Here is an 11194-nt window from a genome sequence, read left to right as displayed (position 1 = left end):
GACTTTCTCGGGTTAATATCTCTAGTTCTGTCCTCTTTACCGAGCTTCATACATGGTTACTTCATTGCATCCTCCACTTGGATGCCTCAAAGTCGTATCAAACCTAAAACGTCCGGGGCAGAGCTTTTGATTTACACCCCTTAGTTGATGCTTTGCTCTCCACCTCAGTAAAGAGATCCACCATTCACTTAAAATTGCTCAAGCTAGAAACTCAATAGGCATCTTAGACTTTCCTCACCTCCCCGTTTATAATTCGTATATAATTCACCGGCAAGACTTCCACCTCCCTAATGCAATCTCAGCCGCCATCTCTCCCGGGGTGTCCCCCATCCCCTTCCCACCGCCTCCCCACCTCCCTCATTGAAGCCATTCTCCTGTCGCCAGAATCATCCTTTATCTTATTTTTAAGTTTTTTCAATGTTTTTATTTTTGAGAGAGACAGTGTGAGCAGAGTAGGGGCAGAGAGAGGAAGACACAGAATCCAAAGCAGATTCCAGGCTCTGAGCTGTCAGCACGGAGCCCGATGCAGGGCTTGAACTCACCAACCGGAGATCATAACCTGAGTCGAAGTCATATGCTTAAGCAACTGAGCCTCCAACAAAATCATCCTTTAAACACTAATCCAATTATTGTACTTTCCATTCTTTTCGTTTTTCTTCCTAACTCCTTTCTGTAACCTACCTCTGGACTAGATCCAGCCCCTGACTACTTCTCTTATTCAGTTCTTCTGACTACTTCTTCATGTTCAGTTTCTCTTCCTCTTTCTCTAATCACGCGTTCATTCTCTATGAAGCCAAGCTGACTGCCCCAGAGCGCTTCCACCTGACCCTGCTCTCCACCCTGCCTTCCTATGATGGTTTAAGTCTCAGATGTCACATACTCTGTGTATTGGTCAGGGTTCAACCAGAGAAACAGAACTGCTAGGAGTTATAAATTAAGAGGTTTATTGCAAGGAATTGGCTTACACAATTGTGGGGGCTGGCTAGGCAAGTCAGAAGTCTGTGGGGCAGGCTGGAACTCTCAGGCATGTGGTGTAGCTGCTGTCTGTAGGTGGAGTATCTTCAGAGAAGCTCCAGGCCTGCTCTTAAAGCCTTTTAAGTGATTGGATCAGTCCCACCCGGATAATCTGGGATACTCTCCCTTCTTTAAAGTCAACTGGTTATGGACTTCAATCACATCTACAAAACACCTTCACAACATCACCTAGATTGGTGTTTGATTGAATAGCTGGGAACTGTAGCCTACTCTAGCTAAACTGATACAAAAAACTAACCATCACACTCAGAGACACCCTCTCTGGCCACCCAATCAGAAATAGGTCATTCTTGCTCTACTGCTGGTTTTCTCCATGGAATAAGAAGAGGACCCATCATCCAGGTGCCTCGCTGGCTCAGTTGGTACTACATGGGACTCTTGATCTTGGGTTGTAAGTTTGAACCCCATCTTGGGGGTAGAGTTTACTTTAAAAAAAAAAAAAACGCAAAAAAAGGACCCATTGGCAGCTGTAATTGTTTATCTTATTATTTTCCCCAAAGACTTAGTTCCTTGAAAGTAGCCACACGAATTTGTCCCCGTTTACCCAGCACTGACCACAGTACCCGACACATAATAAATACTAAAAAAGAATATTGTTGAATAAATATATGGATGAATTTAAAACATTCTATTGTCCCCAAGCATATAAGCACCTGTTTTCAAACAATGTCTGTCTAAATTAATTTGAAAGACTTCCATGGTGTATGTATTAATCACAGTTCTCCAGAGAAACAAAACCACGGGAGATTATACACACACACACACACACACACGCATATGCATTTATTTTAGGAATTGGCTCACGTGATTATGGTGACTCCTTTCCTCGCTCACATCCTTGCTTCTCCTTCCCAGCCAGCCAGTTGTCTGTCTACAACTGGAAAATGACATTTTTCTTTAACTTAGTGAAGAAAATATGACAGACAGATGACTGGAAAGGCAAATAACACAGTATGTAAACTAAACGAGAATTGTGAAAGCAATGTTTTTTGTACGTTCTTAATATCACACCAAGACGCATTTTGGTTTCTATAGTGCAGTTCCCTTTATCAGAAAGCCAACTTTTATGCTGCTTCTCGCCAGTGCTTTTGTTTGCTTTTTACTCACCCACGCCTTCCTGAGCCATATAAGCAGATCAAAGAGAACCTGGTTGAGATTTCTATTCCTGAAGGAAGGCACCTGTTAAGGACTCTGGAAAGCACAGTATCTTTGTCCCAGTTCACAATGGATTGGCTTCAGCTGTTCTTCCTCCATCCTGTATCACTTTATCAAGGGGCCGCTTTTCCTTTTGCACTTCTGTTTAATTATCTCTGCACTATGGATTCATTTTCCACCCCTGCCAGGTAGGTTTAAAGGCTAATTTTGCTTTTACATCTATGAATACCATAGTAGGTCAAAAAGCACGGATTGGCCTGAAGACATGAAGATTAAATAATTAATTATACAGGGCCGCCTGGGTGGCTCAGTCGGTTAAGTGACTGTCTTCGGCTTGGGTCATGATCTCACGGTTCACGGGTTCCAGTCCCGCATCAGGCTCTGTGCTGATAGCTCAGAGCCTGGAGCCTGTTATGGATTCTGTGTCATCCTCTCTCTCTGCCCCTCCCCGGCTCATGCTCTGTCTCTCTCTGTCTCTCAAAAAATGAATAAATGTTAAAAATTTTTTAAAAAATAATTAATTATACGGTTGTTTTTAAGTACTTATCACTACCACTGATTATTGATTGCTCAATCATTGATATCTCTATTAGAGTGCAATGGTAGTGGAAATTGACATCATGTCTGCATTGACTCAAAGTTTGACAGGTTTACATTAAAGGGGAAAACGGTGAAAATAAACTCTGGGGAGAGATCGATGTTGAGTTAGTACAGGAGTTCCCCAAACAGATATGTCTATACCCTCACCATATGTCCTGTACTCTTGACCAGTCCTAATTTCATGGAATTTTATAATTTTCAATAAAATTAAATTTTATTAAATATATAACTGATTTTTAAAATGCCTTTGTATGATTTCTCAGAGAAATGGAATAAGTCGAAATAAATTATGTTAGATTGGCTGGATCTTAATCTGGGGTCCAAAAATTATTATCATTAGAGACTTGATAACTTGATTGAAATGATTTTTGTGTAGTTAATAAGTTATTATTATTATTTTTTTAAATGTTTATTTATTTTTGAGACAGAGAGAGACAGAGCATGAATGGGGGAGGGTCAGAGAGAGGGAGACACAGAATCCGAAGCAGGCTCCAGGCTCCGAGCTGTCAGCACAGAGCCCGACGCAGGGCTCGAACTCACAGACCGTGAGATCATGACCTGAGCCGAAGTCGGAAACTCAACCGACTGAGCCACCCAGGCGCCCCAGTTATTATTATTTTTTATTTGAGAGAGAGCACAAGCAGGGGAGAGGGTAGAGAGAGAGAGAGAATCTCAAGCAGGATCCATGCTCAGTGCAAAGGCTGATATGGGGCTCAATCCCACAACCCTGGGATCATGACCTGAGCCAAAACAAAGAGTCAGACTCTCAACCAACTGAGCCACCCAGGCGCCCCTGTATAGTTAATACATTATATACATTAAAGGCAGCCCGTGTTTTTAAAGAAGTTTGTGGAATATCCTTGTGTCACATGAAAATCCATTGCCCGAGGGCTACCTCCTAATGATTCACTTATTTTGGAAATTAAGATTTTTATACACTGGGGATTTTTAAGTAAGATCTAGTTGTATCTAATTAAAAAAACTACTGAGTTTGACTAATCTGTGGTATATTACATGTTCACAACTGGTTGACGGCCCTTACCCTCACTTAGGAGGGGAGCAGTTGTAAAAAAGTTTCCTATTGAGAAAGAATCACAGATAATAAAGCAAAGTAAGTGCAAAAACAAGGGTTAATTCCCATAGGGTTAAGATTGCCGGCTTTGGGGGGCGCCTGGGTAGCTTAGTAGGTTAAGCGTCCAACTGTTGATTTCAGCTCAGGTCATGCATGATCTCATGGTTTGGTTTGTGACTTTGAGCCCACGTGGGGCTCTGGACTCTGTGCTGACAGCATGGAGCTTGCTTGGGATTCTCTCTTTCTGCCCCTCCCCTGCTTGTGTGCGCATATGCGTGCACGTGCGCTGCCTCTCTCTTGCAGAGAGAGGGAATATCTCAAAAATAAATAAACTTAAAAAAGAGAGAGAGAGATGGCTGGCTTCGGAGTCAGCCTGGCGGATCCTGGGTCCTTCCCTTCCTGAGTGTCCTGTGTATGTGAATAAATTCTCAAGTTGATCTGTGAAATGGAAATAATAATGCCTATCTCATGGAGTTATTTTAAGGATTAAATAAAGCTATTTCTTACAAAGAGATTATTAGCACAATGCCTAGAATAAAATAAGTACTCAATACATCATGTAGCCTACATTGAACACGTGTAGACATTTTAATGTTTACAAAGCCTGAGGGCAGTTGCCACTTCAGGCTTCTACTTCTGCTGTGTAAGGAATACGTGTTCCCCTTATTTTTCCGTGGCAGGGAAGCACAGGAATGGCCCAGACCCTGTGTGATAGAGCAACTTACACGGGGACCACCTATCAGTCCCCCCACAGGAAAGACATTCTTACTAATGTGTGTGTGTCGCTGAGCCATGATACATACCCTGCAGTGGTCAAGAAAATGTAGGCCTCTTTTTAATCTTTTTGTTTGTTTGTTTTAATGTTTATTTAGGTTGAAGGGAGGGAGGGGCAAAGAGGGAGGGAGAGAGAATCCCAAGCAGGCTCTGTGCTGTCAGCGCAGAGCCAGATGTGGGGCTCGAACTCACGAACCATGAGACCATGACTTGAACTGAAATCAAGAGTTGGACGCTTAACTGGCTGAGCCACCCAGGTGCCCCAAAAGCATAGGCCTCTTTGACTCAATTTTCCTATCCCTGACCAGTCAGGACCTATTTTCACACCTCTTCATTCAGATTTATTAATTTGGCACCCATTAAAACAAACAAACAGGGGCACCTGGCTGGCTCAATTGGGAGAGCATGTGACTCTTGACCTTGGGGTCATGAGTCCAAGCCCCACAATGGGTGTAGAGATTAATTAAAAAAAAAAAAAACTTTAAAAAGTAAACAAACAAACTAACTTCCATACACTGTGGAAAGAAGAACTGAGTCCTCATAATGTGAAATTTCCCAGGTCTCTGCACATCCTCAGGGCATCTATCAGCTTCTGAGGGAGGCAGTTTGCATAAACCACTTCACTGACGTGGGTCTTTAACAACATTAAGAAAAACCATCAACTCCTAAGATCTTTAAAGTGCAATAGGGAAGATTAAGAGCACCTATAAAGATTTTCTAATTGAGTTGTTGTTGTTTTTTTTTTTTTTTCTAATTGAATTTTCAAACAGTTAGTGGAGAGAGGCACGGAGTCCCCTTTCCCACTCTCTCTGGAATGGTGCAGGGCAGTGCAACCCAGCGAAAAGGAAAGAGGCTCATCTCAATGAGACGATGTCTAGAGAGCTGTCCTAGATCCTCGACACTAGCTTCCCATCACTTTTCAGTCAGGCAGCAAACCACTAGATTAAAAAAAATTTTTTTCTTAATGTTTATTTTTTAGAAACAGAGACAGAGACAGAGTACAAGTGGGAAGGGCAGAGAGAGAGAGAGGGAGACACAGAAGCCAAAGCAGGGTCCGTGCTCTGAGCTGTCAGTACAGAGCCTGATGCGGGGCTTGAACTCACAGACTGCAAGATCATAACCTGAGCCAAAGTTAGATGCTCAACCTACCGAGCCACCCAGGTGCCCCAGCAAACCACTAGATTTTTTAAGATGTCCCCACCAGGGAACCTTCCAGAGCTGTCACCCACAGGATTGTCAGGGGAGGGTGTTGTTCCCACTTGAATGGTGGGTATCAAAATTTGTTTCCTGAGGTAGGTGTTTTCAAATGGACTCTGGCTTTTTCTCCCAGGGTTCTTTCCCTCAGAAAAACAAAAAGAAGACTTTGGAGTGATAACAGTATGGCTCCCTTAGGTGTTACATGGGATTCTCCAGAATGACATCTGAAGTGACTCATCTGTCACACTGTTCCAAGTCAGTCTCACACTTGTCCTTTTTCTTCCAGGTACCTCTTTCTCCTGGCTGGAGGCGGGGCCCTGGCCTGGGCTGCTATGGGTTCCTTCGCCGTGCTTGTCCTCATCCCTGCTCTGTGCGCCGGGGTTCTGATTTCCTTTCTCGGCCCCCAGGATGTCCACAGGTGGGCTTTCTTCTTTCAGATGAGCTGGCAGACGCTGTGTCACCTGGGTCTGCACTATACTGAATATTACCTGCAAGAACGTCCTTCCATGAGGTAAAGCGGCCTGTTCCCTTGGCTGTATTAAACCAGCCAAGGCTTTGCTTGTGCCTGGGGGACGTGGAGAGACCCTGAGTGTGGAGTTTGAATCTCAGTTCTTGCACATCTGAGCAGTGTGACCTTAAGCAAGTCATTTAACCTCTCAGCCTCCATTTCTTTTCCTAAAAACAAAAGTGTGCGTGTATGTGTATATGTGTGTTTATGTCTCTGAATGCAAATCTTTGATGTTAGAGATAATGTATATAAATGTAATGATGTGACTATAAATAACTACCATGTATTTCCTGTGTAGCACAGTATCTGGCACTTAGCTGTACTTAACATTGTGCCTGAAAGGGCGTTGAACCAGGGGTCCCAGGGCCCCTGGATGAGGCCTGTCTTGAAGTGACTAAGCACTATTTGCTGAACTCAGAGTTGGTGGTTTAGACACACGGCCAGCGGCCTCTCCTCCCCTTTAATAGGACCAGGAAGGTATCAATCCACTGTAAACCTTTGCTACCTTCCCATGGAAGCTGCTGTGCAAGAGTTTTGCTTCTTCTTCTTTTTTTTTTTATGTTTAATTATTTTGAGAGAGAGAGCGAGAGAGAGAGCAAGAGAGCAAGCAGGAACAAGGGAGGGGCAAAGAGAGGGAGAGAGTAAATCCCAAGCAGGCCCCACACAGTCAGTGCAGAGCTCAACGCAGGGCTCGAACTCACAAACTGTGAGATCATGACCTGAGCTGAAATTAAGAGTCAGATGCTGGGGTGCCTGGGTGGCTCAGTTGGTTAAGCGTCCAACTTCAGCTCAGGTCATGAACTCACGGTTCATGAGTTCAAGCCTCACGTCAGGCTCTGTGCCGACAGCTTGGAGCCTGGAGCCTGCTTCGGATTCTGGGTCTCCCTCTCTCTCTCTTCCTCCCCTGCTCGCTCTCTCTCTCTCTCTCTCTCTCTCTCTCTCAAAAATAAATAATGATTAAAAAAACAAAACAAAAAAAAGGAGTTGGATGCTTAACTGACTGAGACTCACAGGTGCCCCAAGAGTTTTGCTTTCATTGAGACTCAGCTATTCCATCCTCCCAGAAGGGTGGTCACCCAGTGTAGGAAAAAGAATCAGTCTAAAGAAATGTTTTCATGAGTCCCTGAGATCACCAAGATTAGAGGTATCTAATACAGGTATGTCTGTATTCTTGAGGCCTGTGGTCCCTGGCTCCCTCTGTTATCACAATTGGCGTGGGTCCATGGTCACTCACAGAACAGGGGCTGTGACCTGTCGAGGCGGGTCTGATTCTAGCTTGCCATTGCTTCACTCATTTTGCCATCCCTGCCACACCCAGAATCCTTTTCTTTATCCTCACTGTCTTCACCAAAGGCTTTAGGGTTTGCTTCTCAGAAGAAGAGGCAAGATGGCAGCCGGTAGGGAATGGGGAGTACTGACTAGGGTGTGGTGAATTAGCATTTCAGTGGGAAGCCAGGACCTGATAGGGGCTGGAGGAGCAAGTTCAACGGGATCTGGTTGACGGAAGGAAGGCTGAGCCAGAGCTGAAATGGGAAGAGGTGCTAATTTGCTCTGGTTGTCATAACAAAGTAATGAAGACTGGGTGGCTCACACAACAGAAACTTACTTCCTCTGGAGGCTGGAAGTTCAAGATCAAGGTGTTGGCAGGTTCAGCTTCTTCTGAGGCCTCCCTCCTTGGCTTGTAGATGGCTCTTTCCCCCTGTGTCCTCATCTGGTCTTTCTTCTGTGTGTGTCTGTGCCCTAATATCCTCTTCTCATAAGGAGACCAGTCATATTCATTTAGGGTTTACCCCAATGACCTCATTAAAAAAATTTTTTTTAATGTTTATTTATTTTTGAGAGAGAGAGAGAGAGACAGAGTGTGAGCAGAGAGAGAGGGAGACACAGAATCGGAAGCAGGCTCCAGGCTCTGAGCTGTCAGCCCAGAGCCTGATGCGGGGCTCGGACCCATGAACCACAAGATCATGACCTGAGCTAAAGTCAGACACTTAACCAACTGAGCCACCCAGGTTCCCCTGATGACCTCATTTTAACTTAATCAACTCGTCTCCAAATACAGTCACATTCTGAGGGACTGGGAGATAGGGCTTCAAAATACGAATTTACGGGGAACACATTCCACCCCAACAGAAGGAGTGTGAACAGGGGTTGGTGGCATTTGGAGGCAATTTTACTTACTGTTTGGATAAGTCAGATGAAGTCAGTTGTCCTTTAATCCTCAGACTCACAGAATGAAACAGCAGCATTTGGGAAACAGTGCCATTTTCTCTCCACAGGACAGCAACCCTGATTGTAGAGTGCACCATATAATTTTCCTTAATTTTCTCCACAATAACTTTGCCAGTAGTATCTTCTCTACCTTGTGACACTGAAGCCAGAGCAGTTCAGGTGATTGGTTAAGAACACCCCTCAAATTGCTAATGACTCAGTGCACACCCTGAACCCCTAGCTTGACTCACATTCCTCAGCACAGAAACCACAGCCTGCAAAATCTTACTATCAGGGACCGGTTCATATTCAAAATCTCTGCTTCACTATAGTCTCTTCAGTACTAAATTTTTGTTTCTTCCATGGCAAATTTCTTCCAGGTCCCTGATCCTAATCTGTATAGGCCATTCTTAGAAATATTATAATCAATATTTCCCCATGATATTCCTTGTCAGTCTTTTAGTTGCCTCTCGGATTCATGATTAATTTCCCCATTACCTTAAAAAATTTTTTTTTAAATGTTTATTTTTGAGGGAGAGAGAGACAGAGTGCAAGCGGGGGAGGGGCAGAGAGCGAGGGAGACACAGAATCCAAGGCAGGCTCCAGGCTCTGAGCTGTCAGCATGGAGCCCAACGCGGGGCTTGAACTCCTGAACAATGAGATCATGACCAGAGCCGAAGTCAGACACTTAACCGACTGAGCCACCCAGGTGCCCCGATTTCCCCATTTACCTCTTGATCCTGCCCAGAGTAGCTTGTGGTCTGAACTAATCTAAGAGTCTTTGTGGGGGCACTGTAGGCCAGGACATCGGTCTTGATCATTCAGAGCTATTATCTGCTGTGGGGTCATGTGTGAGGGACTGTACTGGGATGAAATAAATATGGGGAGCGTTTTCACATTTAAATAAATCTCTTTCAGGTTCTGCATCACTCTTTCCTCCCTCATGCTCCTGACCCAGAGGGTCACATCCCTCTCTCTGGACCTTTGTGAGGGAAAAGTGAAGGCAGAAGCAAGAGGCATCAGGGGCAGAAGCTCCGTTCTTGAACATCTGTGGAAGACACTGCCCTATTTCAGCTACTTGCTCTTTTTCCCTGCTCTCCTAGGAGGCTCCCTGTGTTCCTTCCAGAGATTTCAGGCTCGTGTTCAAGGGTCCAGCAGTTTGGGTCCCAGGCGCTCTGTCTGGGCTCTGACCCGGATGGGTCTGCAGATTCTGGGCCTCGAGTGCCTAAAGGTGGTCCTGAGGAAGGTGGTGGGTGCAGGAGCAGGTCTGACTGACTGCCGGCAACTCCAGTGCATCCGTGTCATGTGGTCCACAGCCGAGCTCTTCAAACTCACCTACTATTCCTGCTGGATCCTGGATGATGCGCTCCTCCATGCAGCAGGCTTTGGACCTGAATTTGGTCAGAGCCCTGCTAGGGAGGGATACGTCCCTGATGCGGACATTTGGACACTGGAAACAACCCACAGGATATCCCTGTTCACGAGAAAGTGGAACCAAAGCACAGCTGGGTGGCTCAGACGCCTCATATTCCAGCACGGCAGGGCCTGGCCGTTGCTGCAGACATTTGCCTTCTCTGCCTGGTGGCACGGGCTCCATCCAGGACAGGTGTTTGGTTTCCTCTGCTGGGCTCTGATGGTGGAAGCTGATTACCTAATCCACACCTTTGCCAACTTGTCTATCAGATCCTGGCCGATGCAGCTGCTCTATAGAACTGTCACCTGGGCCCACACCCAGCTCATCATTGCCTATATAATGCTGGCTGTGGAGGTCAGGAGCCTCTCCTCTCTCTGGCTGCTGTGTAATTCTTACAACAGTGTCTTTCCCATGGTGTATTGTATTTTGCTTTTTCTATTAGCGAAGAGAAAGCATAAATTGACCTGATATCTTTCCCCAGCCTTCATCTTATACATCCATGAAATAGAGTTTAAAAAGTGCCAGATGGTGTGTTGATGATGCATATGCTTGAACTTTTCCATACTAGGTCTTTTTTTTTTTTTCAAGTATTGGATGCGTATACCTCATGTCTTGCCATAGAAATTTGGGCATCTACTTTAACAAGCTATTATACTGGTACCGAAGTCCCGCGCCACCCCCCCCCAAAAAAGAGACAAAGACATGGTTTCTTCCCTTGGGGCTTACAGTGTAGGTGTGGAAACAACATTTAGGTAAGGGGATAGATAAAAACATTAGGTACTGTGAACCAAATGACAAACAGTATATACATGGACACCTAAACACTGAGTGTCCGATTGGTCCACTTGATCCTGGACCGTGAGTTCAGCAAGACAAAAACAACAAAAACAAAAACCTAAGTCAGGGGCGCCTGGTTGGCTCAGTCACTAGAGCATGTGACTCTTGATCTCGAGGTCATGAGTTCTAGTCCCGTGTTGGGTGTAGAGATTACTTTAAAAACAACAACAACAGGGGCGCCTGGGTGGCGCAGTCGGTTAAGCGTCCGACTTCAGCCAGGTCACGATCTCGCGGTCCGTGAGTTCGAGCCCTGCGTCAGGCTCTGGGCTGATGGCTCGGAGCCTGGAGCCTGTTTCCGATTCTGTGTCTCCCTCTCTCTCTGCCCCTCCCCCGTTCATGCTCTGTCTCTCTCTGTCCCAAAAATAAATAAAAAACGTTGAAAAAAAAATTTAAA

General features: G+C 45.2%; 1 protein-coding gene across 1 annotated transcript; it reads left to right on the top strand.

Annotated features, from left to right (window-relative positions):
- Positions 1 to 2240: 2240 nt before the first annotated feature.
- On the top strand, positions 2241 to 10431 carry MBOAT4 (membrane bound O-acyltransferase domain containing 4). The gene is made up of 3 exons (XM_042936659.1): positions 2241 to 2378; positions 6120 to 6344; positions 9468 to 10431. Exons 1-3 carry the CDS (start codon positions 2260 to 2262, stop codon positions 10429 to 10431), a joined length of 1308 nt encoding a protein of 435 aa, XP_042792593.1. The 5' UTR covers positions 2241 to 2259.
- The last annotated feature ends 763 nt before the right edge of the window (positions 10432 to 11194 follow it).

This window comes from Panthera leo, chromosome B1 (assembly GCF_018350215.1).
Source record: "Panthera leo isolate Ple1 chromosome B1, P.leo_Ple1_pat1.1, whole genome shotgun sequence".
In the NCBI taxonomy this organism is placed as follows: domain Eukaryota; kingdom Metazoa; phylum Chordata; class Mammalia; order Carnivora; family Felidae; genus Panthera; species Panthera leo.
This window is presented reverse-complemented; position numbering and strand designations above follow the sequence as displayed.

Bases quoted from the DNA above. Each gene is read 5' to 3' on its own strand.
- MBOAT4 (XM_042936659.1), top strand. From the start codon at position 2,260: ATGGATTGGCTTCAGCTGTTCTTCCTCCATCCTGTATCACTTTATCAA. The intron at 2,379-6,119 runs GTAGGTTTAAAG...TTTTTCTTCCAG, and splicing joins TCATTTTCCACCCCTGCCAG to GTACCTCTTTCTCCTGGCTG. The intron at 6,345-9,467 runs GTAAAGCGGCCT...AATCTCTTTCAG, and splicing joins CAAGAACGTCCTTCCATGAG to GTTCTGCATCACTCTTTCCT.